The sequence below is a fragment of the Microcebus murinus genome, chromosome 22, assembly GCF_040939455.1.
Source record: "Microcebus murinus isolate Inina chromosome 22, M.murinus_Inina_mat1.0, whole genome shotgun sequence".
NCBI classification, from domain to species: Eukaryota; Metazoa; Chordata; class Mammalia; order Primates; family Cheirogaleidae; genus Microcebus; species Microcebus murinus.
This window is the reverse complement of record NC_134125.1, coordinates 24,527,238-24,549,053: the sequence shown is the minus strand read 5'-3', so window position 1 is coordinate 24,549,053 and position 21,816 is coordinate 24,527,238. Positions and strand designations below refer to the sequence as shown.

Below are 21,816 nucleotides of genomic sequence, written 5' to 3'. Positions count from 1 at the left end.
ACACAGCCTCCATCCCATCCCCCAGATGGGCCATGCGTGTTCCCACCTCAGGGCCTTTGCACTGGTCCACCTGCTCTGTCACCACCTGTCCTCGTCTCCACGGATCAAGCCGGCCCCACCACCTGCACAGACTTGCAGCCCGGCAGGAGCTCCATTTCCACCTCAGAGCAGGCACCTTCTCTGACTCGCCGTTTATTTACTGTCTGTGATCTGGCTTCCGCCCTCCTGCCTGAGCAAGCGCAGGGACTGGGTCTCTGCCTCATTCCGCAAGGCCCCTCCCAAGCCACAGCTCAAAGCCACGGTTCAGTGAGTAGGTGTGGGGTACCAGGGAGCCCTGACTCAGCTGCCCTCAGCCCCAGGCACCTTGGCCAGGCTCCACACCACAGCCAATCGCTCCTTCCACAGGCACCTCTGCTCCTGGGACGCCACATGCAACCACACGCAGACGCTCACATGCACCAGTACACATGCAGCTGCACGTGGACACATTCAGGTGGGTCTGCACTCACAACCACATGCGCACACAGGCATGGGCCTGCTCACAGACATGTGCATGGAGCTGTGCATGCATGTGAACAGAGGTGCACACATGCAACCACAAGAGATACATATGTGTCCTTACTCTCAAAGACATGCACAGGGACCTGTGCACACACACGCCTGTACACAGACCTGCACGGACAACCACATACCGTCGCAGTGTGTAAACTTTTCAGTGGCTTCTTTTTTTTTTTTGAGATAGAATCCTGCTTTGTTGCCCAGGCTAGAGTGAGTGCCGTGGTGTCAGCCTAGCTCACAGCAACCTCAAACTCCTGGGCTCAAGCGATCCTCCTGCCTCAGCCTCCCTGGGACTACAGGCATGCGCCACCATGCCCGCCTAATTTTTTCTATATACATTAGTTGGCCAATTAATTTCTTTCAATTTATAGTAGAGACGGGGGTCTCACTCTTGCTCAGGCTGGTTTCGAACTCCTGACCTCGAGCAATCCGCCTGCCTCGGCCTCCCAGAGTGCTAGGATTACAGGCGTGAGCCACTGCGCCCAGCCTTCAGTGCCTTCTTGTCTATCTTCAGTCAAGACCAAGGCCCCAGGGCGGGCTTCTGGTCTGCCCCACCCCTTCCTCTCACTGGAGGCCCCTCTCCTCCACTCTCCGTTTCTGGCCACTCAGACCTTCCTGCACTTCCCTAGTAACACCGGAGTTTGTCTCTCCCCTCCCTAACACAGCCTCACACACACACCGCAGGGCCTTTGCACATGTTCCTGTACCTGGTACACTCTCCCTCGCCCATCCCTCTGAGGTTTCCAGCTGTGCCCAGCCCACTGTCTGTGATGGGGAGCTCTGGGGCGGGCCCTGGGGGACCATGGTTTCTGAGCTGGGAAACAATGTGGTCATCCAACTCTTGGACTTTGCCTCTGGGTTGACCATCATCAGGTTCCACCCTGGGACTTGGGGAGTTCTTGGATATCCAGTAAAGCCTACTTAGAGAGAGCCTTGGCAGGGGCCCTGTGGGGACTATCCTAGGTCCTGTCCAAATTGAGGCTGGCTCCTGCTCACAGGCTTCCTGCAACAGTGCACTGCCCTGCTCTGTGCACGGTTCCACGCACATGCTCACTCCCTGGCGCCGGTTTCCTCTCTCCTCCCACATTGCCCTGTGGTTTCTAGAGCACGCTGATCAAGGACTACATGGCCAGCCCTTGGGTTGGGACTTCCAGACAGTGGCAGTTCAAGTCCCAGGCTGCCTGCCCAGCCCTGCAGCCTTGGGCTCATGGAGCACATAATTTCCAACGCGCAAATCACACGTCCTGGGACAGAGCAGGCTGAGTGGGCGTGGTTCACCCTCCTCCAGACGCAGTACCAGGCTGGGGGCCACCAGGGCAGGGCTCGTCCCTGGGCAGAGGCAGTGGGGGTAAAGGGGGATGACACCTGGCACCAGGCCCTGTGCAGGTGCTCTGCCCTCATGGACCGCTCACAGGCGGAAGCCAGCCCAGAGTGCCTTCTGTTGGTGGGGTGAAGCCGGGATCTGGCACAGGCCGTCCTCTTTCTCCTGCACCACTTGGCCTTCCTGCTTTTAAGGAAATCCCAGCCTGATAGGCGAGACCAAAGAAAGGGAGGGTGCAGGCAGCGACAGAGGGCACGCAGCTGGCGAGGGAGGCAGCCACGTGTGAGCAGACCTGTGAAGAGCCGGCTGAGCTCCCCACGGAAGCCAGGCAAGAGGTGCCACAGACGTGGAGAGGCCAGGGTGACAGAGTGAGCCCTGCAGAGCACAGCTGGTGCCAGGTCTGGCCTGGCGAGCTCCCCTAGGCCCAGGTTGTAGGGGTGGGAGTGGCACTGAGAGGGCTCACAGGGGCAATCACGCGCTGTGCCGTGAGAAGTCGCAGCATCTCCAGATGCTCAGGTGTAGACCTGATCCAAGGCAGGGTCACTGCATGACCCTGAGGCCATCACAGGCTTCCATGTCTGGGGTTCCCTTGTCACCTGCCTGGAGCAGAGCTTATCCCAAGAGTGGGGTCACTGCAGGTGTCCCCAAGGCAGCTGGGAGCCTGCTTTTCTTAGGTGGCAGCAAACCGCTTGGGAAGCTCATTTAGGAGGAGCCTGACCTCTGCCCCTGACGCTGGCCAACTGAAGGAGAGTCGGTCGGCTGGGGCCTTGGCTGTGCCTCGGATTTAAAACAGTGACTTGAGAGAAACGGTGATGACCATGGGGGACACCCCCAGCTAGCTTGAACGCTGCCTCTGATGGGAGGGGGCTGGCCTCCTGCTGGCATGATGGCACTGGCAGGCAGGACCCCAGCCTAGGCACCCTGGCAACTGCTGGGGTGGAGGAAGCTGCCCTAAGTGGTGGAGTGAGGGCTTTGGGTGCCTTTCCACACCCAGGGGACTGTTGGTCATCAGCAGAGGCTCGGGAGCAGCCACAGGGCCTGCCCTCCACACTGTCGACCTGTGGTGGAGAGAGGCACGTCCAGGTGTGCTGAGAGGCAGGGCCTTGTTAACGCCACGATGTTTGTTTACAGACCCTATTCTGACGAAAGTTCATTGAAAGAAGTATAGGAGATACGGTAAAATGCTAAGAAGCAAAAAATTCCTGTGATTTCACAACCCGGAACTCATTACTGCTTGGAGAATGACTTGCCAGACCTCTGTGTACACAGCACACGTGTGTGTGCACACGCGCGTGCATGTGCACATGCTACACTTGTGACCTACGCATCAGCCTAAGCAGGTGCTCGGCCAGTCCCCACTCTGCCAGGGCTGGGAGTCACCTCAAGGCTTCTACTCTCAGACATGATTTTTGGCCTCCCTGGGATGGGGCTGGATGACTGTTTCATCACTGCGCTCTCAGCAGACACGTTTCTGGGGCGTTCCCTGGTGCGCCTCACATCCGTGGCTGCCAGCGGTGGGACTGCAGAGGTGGGAAGTTCCGCGCCTCTCTGAGTCCGGTCCCTTCCACCACCAGCGCTTACTGAGCACCCGCTGTGTGCCAGGAAACTGCTCTGCTCCCAGCGGGCCCCGCCCTCCTCCACTGGCACTCTGGTCGGGTGGACAAGGTCGCACAGTGGCTGAGGGCTGTGCTGGAGGCGGCCAGCAGAGGCACTGGGGTGACACAGTGACGAGGACAGTGGGGCAGTGACTGCCACAGCCTGGCACTTGCCGAGTACAAAACCCATGCTAGACGCTTTACTCCATATGGGCTGGTGAGGGACGGGCTCTGAGACGGGCAATGACGTGGAGGGATGAGGCTGACCTCCCTGGGCGCTGTGGGGGACGCTGGGCTTTGACCGAGGGGGAGAGGCGGCCTCAGAGCTGCTCATGGAGTCCTCGGCTCAGAGGCTGCTGGTGGGTGTGGGGAGCGGGTGGCTGCAGGAGGCCACTGGTGCTGGGAGAGGACGCGATCGCTGGGCTGTGTGGCCAAGGTGTGTGCGGGGTAGGGGCAGTGAGGGGCATGGATGACAGCTGGGCGCATGAGGACACTGGAACAGGCTGGTTGGGCAGGTTGAGTTACAGATGCTGGTCATGCCCAGGAGTGGAAACGGGGGAGGCCTAGGCTCCTCGGGGTCTGTCTGCCTTGGGCCTTCCCACCCAGGGCCTGCCATGGAGGTGATGGGGGCGTCAGGGGTGAACACTGGCCGTGCTGGGACGGGGAGGCTGTGGGAGCTGCCAGGCGGGGACAGAGGTTGGAGGAAGGAACAGAGGGGATGTGCCTGTGAGTAGGGTGGGGACAGCTGCCACATGGGCTCAGTCAGGGGCAGAAGCCTGAGCTTTGGGGTTGCCCTGGTGCAGGGTTCTGCCTCACCACATAGAAGGTCACAGGGGCATCCTGGGGTGTGGTCAGAGGCGGCCGGGGAGCGTGGGTGCTGGGCCCTGCCCTGGGGTACACACAGCTGTTCCTCCCGATGACCAGGTGGGTCGGTCGGTGGAAGATTCAGCCTGGAGCTGGGGAGGCCTCTGGACCACCCTGCCTCACCCTAGACTCAGTGATGACCGCTGCCCTTAGGCGCCGCTCCACCCTATCCCTCGCCTGCCTTCCCAGGTGGACATCACCACAGTGCTCTGTGCCAGCCAGGCCCTGCGGGCCCCTGCTCCCCAGCTACGCCGCCTGCACTCCCACAGCCCACAGCCTCCACCATGCTCTGGCCCCTGCCTGCCTGCTTGCCCCTGGGGCCTCGAGGGAAAGTAGGGCCAGGCCTCCCTCCTGGTGCACGTCCTGCCCTATGAGAGCCTTGGGACCCCAGCTCTTGCAGTCGTGGCAAGTTGGGGAGATATCTCGTTATTCTGGGCCTCCTTTGGGCAGGGCCAAGGCCAAGACCCTGCTGTAAAACAGGGTGAGCTCCATCAGCACCCTCTGAGAAGAGGGTCCCAAGGGCCGCCACAGTGGGGTCACCTCATTGAATCCTAGCCAGACATGGAGACTGAGGCTAAGGGAGGGTGAGGCCAGCTGGGCTGGTGGGCAGGGAGGGCCAGTGGAGGCCTCACTGCTCTCCTGTCCCGTGCACCTGGCTGCAGGTGGACCAGCCAGGTGGCAGCAGGTGTGCTTGTCACACTGCAGTTTGGACACTGCCCCTGTAGCGCTCTGTCAAGAGGGGATCTGATGGATCATTCCAGCTGTTTTCCGAGGCCAGCTGTGGCCACTCTGCTTTCCCCACCCAGCCTGAGGTGGGGCTGCTGGCAGGAGACTCACACTGTTCTCTGTTTGGCAGGTAAGGGGCTGGATGTGCTGCGGGAGCTGGAGCAGTCGAAGGCAGGGGGGCCGCAGGGAGCACACCCGGCACCGGGGACCGGCCCTCCAGCCGTGCTTAGCAGCATCGCCACAGCAACCAGCAAGCAACCAGACGGCAGCAGCCTAGGCAGACACAAGCAGACGGCTTCCTACTGTCGTCGGCTGAGCACAGGGAATGACTGCGGCGAATCGGGCCACACTGCCAGCAAGGGAGGTGGAGTGTCACTAGAGGGGAGGGGCGGCCACGTCCTGCTGCACAGAGCACCATGCCGGCCGCAGCAGAGGTGCTGGGGCAGGGGCTGCCGTGTGGCTTGGCCTCACCCCGCTGCCAGCACTGAGCATTTCCAGGCTGGGCTCTCATCTGTGGGGTGCACCAGCCGCAGTTTGGTGTCCCCCACCGCGGCCGTCCCACCCAGAGGCCAGGCAGAGCAGGCAAGAGGGAGAGGCCCCCGTCCCGTGCTCTGCATCTGGGCCCGCCGCTGCCGGACCATGGGATGTCGGCAAAGCTCAGAGGAGAAAGAGGCAGCGCGGCGGTCCCGGAGAATTGACCGCCACCTGCGCTCAGAGAGCCAGCGGCAGCGCCGCGAGATCAAGCTGCTCCTGCTGGGCACCAGCAACTCGGGCAAGAGCACCATCGTCAAGCAGATGAAGATCATCCACAGCGGCGGCTTCAACCTGGAGGCTTGCAAGGAGTACAAGCCGCTCATCATCTACAACGCCATCGACTCGCTGACACGCATCATCCGGGCCCTGGCTGCCCTCAGGATCGACTTCCACAACCCTGACCGCGCCTACGACGCCGTGCAGCTCTTCGCGCTGACGGGCCCTGCCGAGAGCAAGGGCGAGATCACACCGGAGCTGCTGGGCGTCATGCGGCGGCTGTGGGCCGACGCTGGGGCCCAGGCCTGCTTCAGCCGCTCCAGCGAGTACCACCTGGAGGACAACGCGGCCTACTACCTGAACGACCTGGAGCGCATCGCCGCGCCCGACTACATCCCCACCGTCGAGGACATCCTGCGCTCCCGGGACATGACCACGGGCATTGTGGAGAACAAGTTCACCTTCAAGGAGCTCACCTTCAAGATGGTGGACGTGGGTGGGCAGAGGTCGGAGCGCAAAAAGTGGATCCACTGCTTCGAGGGCGTCACAGCCATCATCTTCTGTGTGGAGCTCAGTGGCTACGATCTGAAGCTCTACGAGGATAACCAGACGGTGAGTAGGGCCTGGGTTCTCCTCTGCCTGCCCCTGCTGTCGTGGGCTCCTGGATGCAGGTGAACTTGTGGGGGTGAGGAGAGGCTGGCCCTGCTGTGTGATGACCGGTGAGCTTGGGCTCCCTGGAGGAGGCATCACTGTGGGCAGAGGGCTTGGGGTTGACCAGGCTTCAAGGCAAAGTGAGGTGCCCCAGGGACGGTCCATGTGGGTCTGCCAGCCATCCTGCAGTGGCCAGTCACATGAGCTTGAGCAGTCGGCGCTCTGGGCTTCTGCCCATTTCTGCTGCTGTGCTCTGAGGCCTTCCTGGCCCGGATCTAGGGGCTGCTTCATCTCTCAACTCTGGGGCAGGCGTGAATTCCCTCGACACCGGGCCTGGGTTCCCAGCCCATCCTTTGGCAGACTGTGCCCACAGGTGTGCTAGGACCTGGGAGGGTTGGTCCCATGTTTCATTGAGGGCTTTGGGCTCTCTGAACCTATCAGCACCATGTGTGGTTCTGAGTGGAGATGTCCCAGTGTAGCTCCGGCAAGGTGGGTGGGCCCATCCTCAAGCTATGCTCAGAGAGCAGAGTGTGGAATATGTAGGTGGTAACAGACACCAAGAGACCAGGGTCCTACCTACTGCTAGGATAGAGGGGTTCCTGGTGGGCAGGGCCATGCTGGCCCACAAAGGTTCCCTGTGAGACTTCATGGCTTCCCTGGCCTGGGGCCCTCCTCCAACCTAGGTGACCATGCCCTTGGAGCTCCAACACCCTTGGAGCTCCAACACCCTCCAAGTGACCACAACACCCCTGGGCTCCACAGAGGAGGCCCAGCTCACTATGAGGGACAAGGATCGGCTATGGCTGCCTTCCCCTGGTTGCAGATAGCACTGCTCTCATGGCGCTTGTGGGCCTCTGGTGCCCAGGGCGTGCCTAAGTCATCTCCACCTCAGTGCAGTGAACAGACAACATCCCATGCCTGAAGCATGCAGGGTGTGGAGGCCACAGGGCCAGAGAGGACGAGGCCTGGCCAGGCACCCATTGTCAGTCTGCGTGGCAGCTCAGGAAATCCACGAAGCTCCTGCCAGCACCGGTCTCCTGCCAGCGTGTAGGACCTGGGAACGGCAGCCACCCTGTGCCCCCATCTTGCTCCCAAGAGTCTGGTGGTAATGGGGTTAAGAACTGTTTGGAATGCGTAATCCCAAGGGTGCAGGACCTGGGCTTGGGGTCCTGGTGCTGGGAACTCAGTACTGAGTGTTGGCCTAGGGTAGGTGTCAGGATTCCTCTGAGCCCTTGGCCCAGGCTGAGGACTCTTGGGTAGGGATAAGGGCTCAGGCACGAGGTGGGGTGGGCACTGACTGAGGGGGACCTGGCCCAGTGCCGAGTTAGTGGGGCTTTGACGGGAGTTGCTAGAGAGGGTGGGCGGCATGCCCAGGCCCAGCGCACAGAGGGTGGCAAGGGCCAGGAGCGGTGGCAGTGGAGGCTGTGGTGGACAAGCTGTGGTGGAGCGGCTGTCCTGTGCAGCAGTTTTGTGCCAGGCAGAAGCCCTGAACAAAGACCTTGGATCTGCCCTAAAGAGAGAGGCCTTTGACCCTGAGGGTGGACAAAATGGGGACAAAACAGAGTGCCCTGAGAAACAGGGAGTGGGGCGGTGGGTACTCCAGGGCTCAGGGGAGGCAAGGCTGCTCATGGGTGACCCTCCAAACATGGAGCCTCCATCGTGCTGGGAGATAAGGGCCCAGCCACGCCCTGCAGCATTGGCATCTGGGGTCACTCCTTCCTGCACCCGGTGCTAAGGCAGGCTTCATTCCTGGGGTCTAACTGTGGCCCCAGTGCCAGGAGCCTGCATGTTCTGGGCAGAGAGGATCTGTAGCCTTCATCAGGTGGCCTTGGAGGCAGGGCTCACCCCTCTCCCCTCCATGCAAGGGGGCCTTCCCAGAACTGTGCATAGGTGTTGACGGTGTGGCTGGCAGGAGGGACGGGGCATGGCTGCATGCAGACGCTGCGTCAGGGGGGTGGGGCACGCCTGCAGCCTAGCTGCAGTCCACCTGCTCCCAGCGCTGTGTCTGCCAGCATTCTCCAGGATTCTGGTCCCTCTTACCCTCCGTCTGCCCCACTTCAGCACCATGTGTGGTTCTGGGTGGAGGAGATGTTGCAGCAGACAAGCTCGGGCTCCCCTGGGGAGGCATTGTTGTGACCAGAGGGCTTGGGGCTGACTAGCTTTGAGACAAAGTGAGGTGCCCAGACCAGGCTCCAGGGACAGGCCATGCAGATCTGTTAGCCACTCTGCAGCTGCCAGTCACATGAGCTCGGGCAGTCGGTGCCCTGGGCTTCTGCCCATTGCTGCTGCGGTGCCCTGAAGCCTTCCCGGTTCGGATCTGGTGGCTGCCTCATCTGTCAACTCCAGGGCAGGCATGGCAAATTCCCTCGGTGCTAGGTCTGGCTCCCTGGCCCTTTTGCAGTCTGTGCCCACAGGTGTGCCAGGACCCAGGAGGTAGGACACCTGGGCCCTGGATTGGCCCCATGTTTCATGTAGGGCTTTGGCTATCACCTCTGCTCTCTGAACCTGTCAATGAGGAAATGTACCAGGTGTCCTCCAGGTGGCCTTCCAGGCTCTGTCTGGCCAGTGCCCACTACCTTGCTGCCTCTATCCTCTCTCTGCTTCAGCTGTGGTTAGCTTGCTTTGCTCCCATGGTGCTGCTCTGTCCTGCCTTCAGCTTGTGACCATCCTGTCCCCTGCCCCTTCAGGTCTCATTCCAAATGACACCTTCCAAGGAGGCCTTCCCTGTCTCTATCCCTGTACCTGCATGGGCCCTGATGGGCTGGGTGCCTGTGGTCTTTGTATCTTGGGGCTCCCCTCTCCTGGCCTGTCTCTGTGGGGAGCCACAGTGGGCAGCCCTGGGCAGGGACAGCAGCCAGTGGCCTGGCTGTGGGGATCTCTGTGAGGCTCTGGGCGTTCAGGGCATTTTCCAAAGGGAAAGGCTCACAGCCAGGCGGGCACCCCCACCACCATCACCCTGGTCTCTGCAGGCCTGGGGAAGTGATTGTTCCCACCAGAAAAGGAAATTCTTGATGAGAAACCCAAGTGAGGCTGGAAATTCACTAGATTCTAAATGATTCTGACCTTTTATGCTCTACCAGTAATATTTGAGGATGGAAAACAAACAGGCTACGAGGAAAGACAATACCCTCCCATGATTCTGATCCCTCCCACCGGCTGGGCTGGCCCCGGAGTGGTGCCAGCAGTGAGGACAGCTTACCTCCTCTGTGCCCGGCCCTCCCTCCAGCCGGGCCAGGGCCAGCACGGAGCTGCCACCCTCTGCCTTCTCCTTTTAGAATGCCCTGAACTGTCCTCCTTGGGCCCTGTCAAAGGCAAATCAGCCAAAAACAGGCCATGCTGGTTTTTGCAAAAGCCGAATGAACCTTGAGGCCAACACCACAACTCTGGATGTGGCCCCTCCAGAGCTCTCGTCCCTTTCTGTGCTCCCAAGGCCTCGTCTTCCCTGATGGAGGCTGGCAGTGCCTCCCTGCCCCCACTCCTGGCGAAGGAGCCACAGCCCCCCAGCCCACCTGCTGGCTTCTGCGTCAGCATGTTGCCAAGGAGAACGTCAGCATTTCTGGGCTCCCGGGAGTGAGGGCTGAAGTGAGCACAGGGCAGCACTGTGAGTGGAGGGGAGGGGAGGGGAGGTAGATCCTGGGGCTTCCAGGGGAGGGCCGGGGCAGCCAGCCAACCCGAGGAGCCACACCCATCCCTGGCTGCATTTCCCACCCTAGTCCAGAAGGATCTGGTGGGTCCTCAGCCTGACCGTGGAGCCACCCTGCAGTCCTGGCAGGCACCCGGATGCTCTAGAGCCCAACACCTCCACGGGGCTCCCCCAGACAGCCACGGAGGCCTGAACACAGCCCGGTCACATGTGGGGATTTTTCTTAAGCACCCGTCCCCTGACTCATCCTGTGAGGCAGCAGCACTGGCCGTTATCTCTGTCGAGGTGGCGACGCCGAGGCTCAGGTATAGAGATGGGACTGGCTGACTACCCAGCCCAACCGAGTCCCTGCACGAGGACAGCCTGAGAGGCTGTGTGCCCTCACCTGGCAGGGGCTCTGTCCCTCCTCTTTGCATTCACACAAGGGTCAGTTGACAGCGATGGTCACTCTGTGGCCTCAGGAGGACTGTGGAAAAGGGTGGAGAAGCCAGCTCCCACTGGCCCACATGGAGGGATAAACTCAGGTGGCTGTGACTGGAGGGACACGGGTCCTCATTCCCCCACTTTAGGCACCTCAGGAATCAGGGGACCCTGAGCACCTTTGCAGGGAGCCTTGGGGCAGTGCGGGGAGGCAGGCACCTGCCCACCTCTCCTCCCCTGCGGATCGGCTGCCGGATAGCAAGGGACTCTTCAGGAGGACCAGATTGGAAGGGCTAGCTGTAAAGTGTCGAATGTTTCATGTGGAAGCCCGCAGGGAGCTCGCCGCCCAGTTCCCGATGGAGCTGTCAGCACTCCCAGCCCTGTGGCGGGCCATGGTGTACCTGCTGTGCACCCGCTGTGCAGACACAAGGCCCAGGCTGGGAGCCAGGCGTGAGGGTGAGCCCGACTCTCTTGGTGGCACAAGGAGTCAGGGATAGGGAGACAGTCACACCAGCATAGCCACAGCTTCATTTCTACAAACCCTTGTGCTGCCAGTGCCCCTCTTTCCAGAGTTGGCATGCAGCTGGTACGAGGGGCGTCCCCATTCTGCTTTCATCTAGAAACCTCAGTGGCCACTTGGGCCCCACAGGCCGGCTGGGCTTCCACAAAGCTCACCGTGGGAGACCTGGAGTCCCTGCCATGTATCCAAGAGACAGCTAATCAACATGTGTCAGGGAGGGTCTCCCAGGGGACAATGGGACACAAGGACATGACTTTAGGCAGGGGACACGTTCTGTAGGTGCTGGTCTCCAGGCAGGTAGCCTCTGCCTAGCCATGGCCAGTGGCCCCTTGTCCAGGGGCCTTTGGCTCCCCAAGGAGCCCCTCCCCACCCCTAGGCAGGTCAGCAGCCCCAACACACCATGAGGGCAGGCCCATACCACCTGCGTGGCCTGTGCTCTGGGCAGAGGGCCTGGTGCACGGTAGGAGCTCAGTGGACCCTGTGGAGTGGGCGGGAGGTGGGGAGGCTTGGGAAGAGCAGGAATTCCAGGACCCTGGCTTTTGGGTGCAGAGCTGCTGGGACACTCAGACCTTCTGGGGGTGACCCCATGGGTGCAAATCCCTAACAGAGGTATGCGCAGTGTGCCCTGAGGAGCGGACTGCCTGAGGCTCTCCTGCAAACACACCATGGACTTGCCACCCTAGCACCGTGCTTTGTCATTTAGCCCTAAAAGGGAGCTTGTTTTAGTGTTTTAAAATGGAGCTTAGGCATGGTGGTTCCTAGCACTTTGGGAGGCCAAGGTAGGAGGATTGCTTGAGCTCAGGAGTTGGAGACCAGCCTGAGCAACACAGTGAGAACCTATCTCTGCAAAAAATTTAAAAATTAGCTGGACGTGGTGGCATTAGCCTGTAGTCCCAGCTACTCAGGAGGCTGAGGCAGGAGGATGACCTGAGCCCAAGAGTTTGAGGTTGCTGTGCACTACGACAATGCCACTGCACTCCAGCCTGGGTGACAAAGTGAGATGTTATTTCTTTAAAAAAGAAAAATCAAGTTTAAATAGTTGTGTCATAAAGTGGCATGTTAAGGGTAATACAAGGTGTTTGCAGTTAAGGTAGGCTTTCAACTGTTGATAACAGCCGGTTGTGTTTGTCCAGAAGGAATTGCACATGGGAAGTGGCCGGCTGTGGATAACACCCTCCCCAGCACACTGGGACTCACATTCAGAAGGCGCCTTGCCTGTCCGTTAGTGCCCTCAGCCGGCCAGCCAGCTTTGCAAATTAGGAAACAGGTTCAGAGAGGTTCCCTCACGTATGGCAGGGCTGAGTCTCTGGCCCTGGCCCCCAGGGATTCTAGCAGTCTCCTCTGCACCCTACCAGCCCCACATCCCATGGGTGCAGTGCTGCTCTAGGGAGGGCTGGGGAGCTAGACTGGGTTCCACCCCGGGGGCTGCTATGTAGCCAACCTCCCTTCGGGTAAGTGCACTGCCCCCTCCCGCACCTCCCTGGCCTAGGTGTGGTAGGACTGCGGGATCCCCAGCAGAATGCACCCCACTGCCTCCTGCTCCTGACCCGGATGAGAGCAGAGCTCCAGGAGAGTGTCCAATGCTGAGAATCGTGCCAGAGAGGCCTGCTACTGACCTGCCAGGAGCCCGCTGCCCTTCCTTCCCCACATGCTAGTCTCCCAAGCAGTTCTTCCTAATCCCACCATGTGCCAAGGACACATGCAGTTTGTCTGTGACACACCTGCAAGTCGTCATGACCCTGGAGCAGCAGAGACCTGACCAGAGGCAGAGGCAGAGGCAGGGCTGGCACTTCCCAGAGCAGGCACAGAGCTGGGAGCAGGACTCGCCAACTGCACAACCCGATCTCCCCAGCTGGCACCCCTGCAAAGTTTGTTGTTCTTCCTGACATGCACCCACAGCTGGACCACCATTGGCCTGGAGGCGCCATGAGCCCTTGGGAACAGCCCCTCCCTGCCTTCGGTGCAGACTCCCTGGTCACTGTCCCTGGGTGTCTGGCTCCATTGTCCAGCACTCATCTCAGTCTTAACTGGGGCTGTGGCCATCTGCTGCTCACCTTGGGGGCCTTAGGCCACTCTGAGCCTATCATCCCCACTCAGCAAATGATGGATGTGTCTGCTCACCCAGGGCTTCCCATGAGCCCCTGGGGGTGCTGGCTCCAGCCCGGGATTGGCAGAGGGAGGGCCAGGGAGGGCTAGAAGAGGCAGCATCCCGGCACCTATCTGAAGCCCTTGTGGGCACTTCAGGTCCTTGGATTGGGACCTCCCTCCCTCTGCTCCCCAGGGGACATAGCCACGGAGGCCTCTGTCAACAGCAGCTTGGGTCCCTCCTTCTCTGTCATGCTGGGAGCTTCTAAGAGCAGGGCCATTTCTTAGCCTCCTTTATGCTGTGGCTCCTGGCCCTGGGTGGTCCTTGGTCAGATGTGAACCATGAGGCAGGAAGAGGCAGGGCACGCTGGGCTCAGGCCCTGCTCTGTCCTCACACCAGCTCCTCTTGTGTGGGCTTTGCATCTAGCACCCACCTCATCCTTGTAGAGCCTGGCTCTGTCATTCAGTGCACTAGCCATCCCTCCATGGTGGTCACCACCTACTGTGTCACTAGAGGCCACCTTCTGAGCACAGACTGTCACTGAGCATAGCTGGGCAGCAGCCAGGACACCAGCCCCTCTGCTCTGTCTTTTCCACCATGACAGCATTGCCAGATGCCTTGGCAGAATCTGCTGGGATGTCCATGGTGTTCCTCAGATCTCTGTTGGACCTAGTGACCCCACCCGGACAGGTCAGCCAGCTTGGGCTCTGGTGGGGGTCCTCCATTATAGGCAGGTTGGCATCAGTCCCTTGCCCTAGTGCCGATGAGCTGGGAGCAGGGAGAACAAGTGAGTTCTCTGGGCTGGGAAGCACTGGCCTCCCCTGCATAGGAGGGTGCTGAGGCCCAGGGCTAGGGGCTAGAGCTGGCCCGTACTGGCTCATGAAAGCCAATTTTTCCATTTTTAGGACATTTATGAGCTGTTTGACATCATATTCGTGGCTTCAAATCAGCCAGGTGGGAGTAATTATACTCCAGAAATTGGCAGATGCTACAAGTCAGTTCTACTCCTCCAGCCCCACCTCCAGGCCGGTTGTTAAACGCTTGCCAGCATGCACAGCCAGTGACTCCCAAGGCCGGGCTGGCAGATCCTGCGCAGGAGGAGTCACTGTAGATGTCTTTTTTTTTTTTTTTTTTTTGAGACAGAGTCTCACTCTGTTGCCCAGGCTAGAGTGAGTGCCATGGCGTCAGCCTTGCTCACAGCAACCTCAAACTCCTGGGCTCAGGCGATCCTACTGCCTCAGCCTCCCGAGTAGCTGGGACTACAGGCATGCACCACCATGCCCGGCTAATTTTTTCTATATATATTAGTTGGCCAATTAATTTCTTTCTATTTATAGTAGAGACGGGGTCTCGCTCTTGCTCAGTCTGGTTTTGAACTCCTGACCTCGAGCAATCCGCCCGCCTCGGCCTCCCAGAGTGCTAGGATTACAGGCGTGAGCCACCGCGCCCGGCCTGTAGATGTCTTTTTGAAGAGCCAGTGTCCTTGTCTCTCAGTCTTCCTCTGTGGTTCCTAGCTCTGGCCCTGTGACCACATGTGTTTATCCCATCAGAGAAAGGGAATGTGCTGGAGTGGCTCCACACTCGTCCTGGCCTTCCCTCCCGCTCTCCCTGGGCAGATTTAAGAGATCCCACTGCACAGAAAAGCAGGCTGAGCTGGGAGTTCTGCTGTCTCTCATTGGCTAACAGGAGACTCCTGCTTAGGCCAGGGCCACGCTGTGTGCTCCACCTGTGAGAGGATAAGCCCTGTGACGTCCAGGAAGCAGTCCTTGCACACCTAGTATGCACAGGCCCTGGGCCCAGTGAGCTCATAGTGTGGGGACAGAGATGGTCTTGTCCCTTCCTCCCCTGAGAAATGAACAGCTGAGCATGGCATCCAGCAGCCCCTAGAGCCTCTAAGTGGCCAAGGAGGGCCTCAGCTGGCTCCCCTGCTACCACTAATACTGGCCCCTTGCTGGCCTTGTGAAGCAGCTGTCCAGGTCCAGAGAAGCCAGGAGGGCCTCCCGCTATCCCAGAGACCAACGTGCAGGAGAGAAAGGGGCCCTAGACAGCCAGAGCAGGCGTAGATGGATCGGGGTGAAGGTGAGAGTAGTGTCTGATGTGGTCCTTGCAGATTCCAGTCAGGGCGGACGGGGAGACAGTCAGCAGAGGCAGGACCAAGGGGACGGTTTGGGGGACGATGGAGGCAGAGTACCACACGCAGTACCCTCCCTGCATGGAGCACCTAATACCCTGCAGCAGAGGTGAGTGCAAGGTCACACCAGGCAGGGCAAGGCCATGTCCACTCCCCAGCATGGCCTGGTGCTGCCTGGACCCCTGTGGTGGCGGAGCTGGGGTTCAGCCTCGGTCTCTGTCGCTCCTCAGCCCCCATACCTCCTGCTGTGCCATGGGGATCACACTGGATGCTCGAGACAACGCCCCTCTCTGACTTGTACCAAGAGCTTCAGGGCGGAGCTGCTTCCCGCCCCACACCCGCTCAGCCTGCCCCGGCCACTGGGTAATTAATTTCCTGAGCGCATTAGCTTTGCTTGTTACGCACACATGAGAACAGCTCTGAGTTTTAGGACACAGATTATTATTGTTTTAAGGGATTTGTGTAATCCAAGAATTGAAAAACAATTTTCCACTTATCTAGAACAGGCTCCAGGGTGGAGGCTGAGAGCACTGAGGGCCTCACCAACTTGGGGGCTCCTGGTGACTGGCGTAGATGGGGGGGCTTTGCCACCCAGGGGAGTCCCACAACTGGCCCCGAACAACACGAGCATAGTGAGGGCGGGGCCGCACCAGGGTCACTTGTGGCGCAGCGACGCCGGTGTGCCAACGCACGCACGCCCCCCCCACCCCCCGCTCACCCATCTGCAGGGCTCCTGGGGCCCCCTGGCTCCCACGGTCTAGAGTTTGTAGAAGGACTGGAAGGACAGTCAGCTGGGGGAGCAGCCGGTGCTGGCCAGGATGGGGGAAAGGCGCTGACTCCCGACGGCACCGAGGACGTCAGGCTGGCCTAGGAGCCTGGGCTGCAGCTCACCCTAATCCTTCTGCGTCGCACTGTGGGGACCTCCCCTTGGCTCATGTGCTCTCTCTCATTTCATTAGTAATGAAACCACAGTCAGCTGGGGGCCCTGGGCTGCATGTCCTGAGGCTCCCAGCTGAGGCCCATCCACCACAGCCCCACACACCTTTTCCTGGACTGCAGTGACCTCAGGAGATGCCCAGCAGTGTCCTGACTGAGGAGACCCAGCTTAGCCCGGCTGAATGAGTGACCTCGGGCAAATCCCCACCAGCAGGGCCACCCAGCCTCAAGCAGCGACTGGTGGGAAACCTGTGACCTACCCATAGTTCCCCAGAGGCCTGGCTCTTGTGTCCCAGGGCTCCAAGAAGCCAGCTGGGAAAAGACCACTGTGGCCACAGCCGACCAAGGCAACCGGTTCTCAGGTAGCTTCCCACCCACAGCCCAGCAGGAGAGAAGTTAAAGGGGAGGCTGGCTATGCCACATGACCCTGAATTCAGTGCCTGCCTGGCTCCCAGGCCTGTGTCCTGCTTCTCTTTAGCCTTGTCTGCCGAGGGAGGGGCCCAGGAGGTGAGAGGGCACAGTCCTGGGTGAGCTGCATGCCTGAACCCTGCTCGGCCTTCACCTGGACAAGCTCGCCAGCCTTTGCTTCCTCGGCTGTAAAGTTGGACTGGCGCAACTCAAGGTAGAAAAAGTGCTTGTAGAAGAAGCAGAAAGCCTGGCGTGGGCGTTTTCATCTGCCCTCTGTGGTCATGACCAAGTTTGAGCCTCAGGACAGAAAGACAGGGTCGTGACAGTATCTGCTGTTAACCTGTGGTTGCACATGGGCCCCCATGGGGCTCCAAGCTACAGGTGTGTTGCTGTCACAGAGGAGAGTGCAAGCGTAGAGTTTAGACTTTGAGGGGCTCAGCCTGTCAGCAAACCTCTCCCAGCCCCAGCAGCCTCACCTGTCACTGGGAAGACTGTGGGGACCCTTAAGGGCCTGCCAGCCACTTCATGTTCCTCTCATAAGACACTGCCACAGCCCCAAGGGACAAGCGAGTGGGCTGAACCCATGTGCAGGGTGAGGCCTGCCAAGGCCAGTCCCCCACAGAGCAGGCCGGGCACCAGGGCAGGCCTCCTCCGCCAGGCCCAGCCTGGGCTGCGCCGGGCCAGGCTACAAGTGCCCCTCAGGATGTGGCATCACAGAGGGACAGAGACCCCCACTGAATTGGAAATGGGACAGCGTCTGGCAGGCATCCAAGCCTGGGCCCATCATGCTCCCCTCTGATGCCCAAACCTGGCATACAGGTTTTTGTAGCCCAGCTCTGACCATAGTCCTGGCCTGGGCATCTCAGAGCAAGGATGCTGGGGAACTACCAGGCCTAGCACAGGACAATATCCTCCAGGGACACCCCAGGCCTCCCTGAGGGCAGGAGGCCTCTTCCCAACAGTGAGGAGCCCACAGGGGCTGAGGGCTGATTGACCCCCTACTCCCTGTGTGCCTGCCCCGTAGAGCTGCAGGAGACACTATGTGACCCCAGCCTGGCTTCTGGGCCTGCCCTGTCCCTGCACTGTGTCTACGGTCCCACCCAGTGCTCTGTCCACAGGCACAGCTGCTGAGGCGGTCCCTGACATCCAGCCCTTGTGCCCTGGCCACCTCAGATCACTCAGTGCCAGCTCTGCCCTTGGCTTATCATAGTCCTTTTTCCTAGAGTATCCTGCCCACCTGGGACCTGGCCTGAGTATCACCCTGAACTGTCTTGTGTTCTCCCCCAGCACCCCCTGTCCTGGGGGGAGACATGTCCACATCCACGGGGGTGGTGCGGGTGAGGACAGGTGTGGAGGTGGGTGAAGTGTTTAGGGGCCCATCTGGGAGGCAGTGACACCTGAGCTGCATGACCTGAAGGCCAAGATCATCCTTGTAGCGAAGAGCGTGGGCACAGGAACTCTCTGTGAATAGGGCTGAGATGCTGGGGCCATGCTGGTCAGGACGAGCACCATCAGCTGCTAGACGGGAGCCGTGTAGGGCACGCCGATGACAGGGACAGCGCCGATGACAGGGACAGCACCGCGAGAGGCCACTCTGCTTTCTCGTCTGTTTTGTAATTGCTACTCACCACCCACTTAATGGTTTTTACAAAATCCACCAACAGGTTGCAGCCTGCAGTGTAAACCCAGCAGCCCTGGGGATGGTCGAGTCCAAGCCTTGATCCCTCTCTAGATGGTTTCATCTCATAAAGCCACCAGTTGGCTCAGGTGCCTGTTGCCACTGAGGCCTAGAAAGGGGATGAGATGGCCCAGGAGTCCACAGTCTGGGGCCATCCCAAGTGGGGCAGTCCCTGCTGCTGGTGAGGGCTTGGAAGTGGCCAAGCTGTGCACAAGCCTCCCCAAGTGACCCGTTAGCTACTGTTTGTACATGTTGTGACCAGATCTTGGACCAGGGATGCAGAAGCTGTTTTCTCTCCTAGAGCAGCTGCTTAGGAAAGGCAGGAAGCCCTTGTCCTTGGCACTGTGACCCCTCCATGCACTTCTGACAGCTTCTCCAAAGGGCCCCTCATGGCCTGAGCCAGCTGCTGCACTCGGGGCTGGATGAAGCCTCTGGCACCCCATACCACACACATGGTCACAGCAGCACCTGGGAGCCATGGAGGGTCCCAGGGGCCTTGGAGAGTCCGTCTGGACGGCCCAGGTTCAGGGCAGCCCAACAGCACCGCCCTGGGCCCCCCCTCCCCAGCTCCTGAGGAATTAGAGTGATTCTCAGAGAACGCTGTGGGCTCAGAGCTGTGGAGTGCTGTGTGTGTGCTGGCTGACGACAGAAGAGATGGCAACGGGAGGCCCAAACGTGAGCAGGTGGCACAGAGCCTGGCCAGGGCACGGCATGCGTGACCTTTAAGCCTCCCAGCCTGGCAGAGGGTCCCCTACCACACAGATGAGGAAACTCCTTCTAAGAAAAGTTGCCCCAGTGGCAAAGCCAGGGCCTTCCCAACCTAGAGGTCCCTCCACTGCCTCCTGAGGAGGACCCTTGGCTGGCCACTGCCCAGAGAGCTGGGCAGGCCGGGAGGCAGCCACCCTTGCTGTTGCTGAGGCTCACCCCAGCCCCTTCCATGCCGAGGAGACCCAAGGCTGAGGTGCTGCGGGTGGCAGGAAGAGAGCACTCTGCTGTTTCTGGCAGGTTCAGAGCAAGACGCTTCAAGCTATTAGAGCCTGAGCTTTAGCAGCCTGTTACCTTATTTAAACAGCCCTTGCTGTTTGAAGTGGCGGCCCGGCCTGTGCTGTTACTATGAGCACTGCAAGGCACAGTCGCGGGGGGGCACAGGCCAGCAGAGGCTCTCACTTCCATGCACCCCTCCCCAGCTCCCACCCCGGAGAAGCCCCTTCTGTCGCTGGCCTCAGTGCTCCGAGTGCTGCAGGGCTGAGAACTCCATAAAAGGGGCTCCTCCTTCCTGCCTGGGATGGGTAGGAGCCGGGAGAAAAGCTGACAGAGCATCAGGTGAGTAAGGGAGAGGCCTGGCCCCCCTCTCTCATCCCTGGGGAGAGGTCAATTGCCCCATGAAAACCTGAGTCCTGGGAGTGTCTGGGGGCTCGGGGTGCAGCCACCCCAAGTTGCTAATCTTCCTTTGTGATGCCATAATCTCCACTTTAGCCAGGTGAGTCCTGTGCATTCAGGGCTCTGTCTGCAGGTGTCACAGCTGGGGTGTGGGGGCACAGCCAGCGCAGGACCCATGCAGTGTTCCCTCCAAGAATCACACAAGCCCCCGGGGGGTGGGGGGGAGCACAGCAGTGGGTCAGGGCCAGGGGCCTTGGGACACAGAACCCCAGGGCAGTGACCCCAGGGTGCTAAATCAGGAAGATAAAAGCCAAGGCTTCCTCCGCCAAAGTGCAGGCTCAGAGAGTTCCTGGTTGTTTAGAGCCAGGGAGCACTTGCTTATCTATCAACACCTTTCCAGTCTGCTCTTCCAGACTGACCACTGAACCACAAGGCAGCAGTGAACAAGGACAGGCCAGCTGTCACTGGAAGGCCAGGCCTGCTAGGGAGTGGGGAGACCCAACCCTACCCCCTTGAGCCTCTGGTGGGTGCCCATCACCTCCCCCAGCCACACCTCAGTCTCTTCACAAAGGGCCCTGCCCCCTCAGCCCCTCTGGGCAGATCCAAGGGGGGCTGCGCCTGCGCTGGAGGACACACAGGAAGAAGGGAGCAGCCAGGCAACCCGGCCCCTGTTCACGGCTGCCACGGCAAACGCCTGCAGCACGCACCGTGGCCCTGCCCTGCCTGTCATCCGCACCGAGCTGGAGAGAGCAGTCCCCAGACAGACAAAGCTGTGCTCCCAGGCAGAAGTCAGGTGGTGCTAAGAGCTGTGCAGTGAACAAAAGACAGGCTCAAGATTGACACGGGGGATGCTTCAGATGGGGGGCTGCAAGCTGACCGGCTGTGTGAGCCCAGAAGAAGAGCAGTCCATGCAGAAAGACAGCACAGCAAGGGCCTTGGGTGGCAAGGAGGGCAGGAGGTGGGTGGGGGGGCCGCGATCCTGCCACAAAAGCCACTGGAGGCCTTGCACAGGGTGGGTGGGGCAGTCACAGAGCAGAAGGAGGGAGATGAGACAATGACCGCGGTGGCAGCAGGAAGGAGAGTGTCCCAGGTGCCGTCACACGACAGAACCCATGCAGACCTCCTGGCCCAGTGCTGGGCCCTACACATGCTGTGTCCCGGGACCAGCTCCCCAAGCATGCTGACCCGGCCGCCCACCTGACGGGCGCGGTCTGGGTGCCTTCTCCCTTGGCAGAGGTCGGCTCCAGCTACCTTTGGTGGCATGGCATGCTGCTGGCCACCCTAGGTGTTTATGTCCTCTGCCTGCTGGAAGGGTGGCACATGTGTCCCTCCTCTGGTGGACTCAGTGCTCTGACATCAGGGCTGCGCCTCACTCCTGTCCCTTCAGGCAGGAGAGTGCTCTGTGTGCAAAAGGAGCTTAGGAGGTGTCTCTGAGTGACTACCTGGGGTCCAGAGGAAAGGCACTGGAGGGGTACCCCAGGTGTCTAGAGAGGCCGGCCTTGCATATGGCACAAGTCCAGTGTGTCCTCTTAGGAAGAGCAGTGTCTTCACGAGGCCGGGCCAGTGCCTGGCTGGTAGAGGGCACTGGGCCCCAGCTCATTATTGCCTGTTGACCACATTTCTGTTGTGACTCATTTCACAGTCACCCCAAATAACTGCTGTCTCATGGCTTCCAGGGCCCAGGTCTCAGGGGAGAGGTCAGGGAGAAGTAAGGTGCCCGTGGTGGGCCTGGCAACAGAGCCCTGGGAGCCAGCCCTGTGGGGGGACAGAGGCTGGGCTGGGCCTGCCCTCCCAGGGGCCCTTGCTCTGGCCCCCCTCCCTTTAGGGCTGCGTCCTGCCTTGCTAAGGGATCAGCTGCTGCTCCTTCCTGGGCTTTTAGGAGTCATGAAACTAAAGTGAGAAAGGCGTTCAGGCGGAGGAGGGGTGGGCGCCAAGCTGAGTGTGGGCCTCAGGCCCAGGAGGCCCTGAGAGCAGTGGTGCCCAGGGCCTGCGTGCGAGGAGCCTGTGGCTGGCCCCGGAGACAGGACGAGGCAGGCTGTGAGCCACAAGCACTGAGCGGGGGGGACTGGGGGGGAGGGGGGAAGGGGAGTGGGTCCACGAGCTGAGGTGGTTCAAGCCAGAACGGAGCCCTCCACGCAGGCCTGGCTGA

At 60.3% G+C, this 21,816-nt stretch overlaps 2 protein-coding genes across 3 annotated transcripts in view; one reads left to right on the top strand and one right to left on the bottom strand.

Moving 5' to 3' along the window:
* Window positions 1-21,816, bottom strand: part of RSPH14 (radial spoke head 14 homolog) — a 70,237-nt gene that overhangs the window by 26,229 nt on the left and 22,192 nt on the right. The gene's annotated exons all lie outside the window — the stretch shown is intronic.
* Window positions 1-21,816, top strand: part of GNAZ (G protein subunit alpha z) — a 49,272-nt gene that overhangs the window by 17,865 nt on the left and 9,591 nt on the right. Inside the window, exon 2 of the mRNA XM_075996742.1 lies at window positions 5,195-6,426. Within this exon, the coding sequence (XP_075852857.1) occupies window positions 5,704-6,426 (723 nt within the window). The 5' untranslated portion in view covers window positions 5,195-5,703. The remainder of the gene's footprint in view (window positions 1-5,194; window positions 6,427-21,816) is intronic.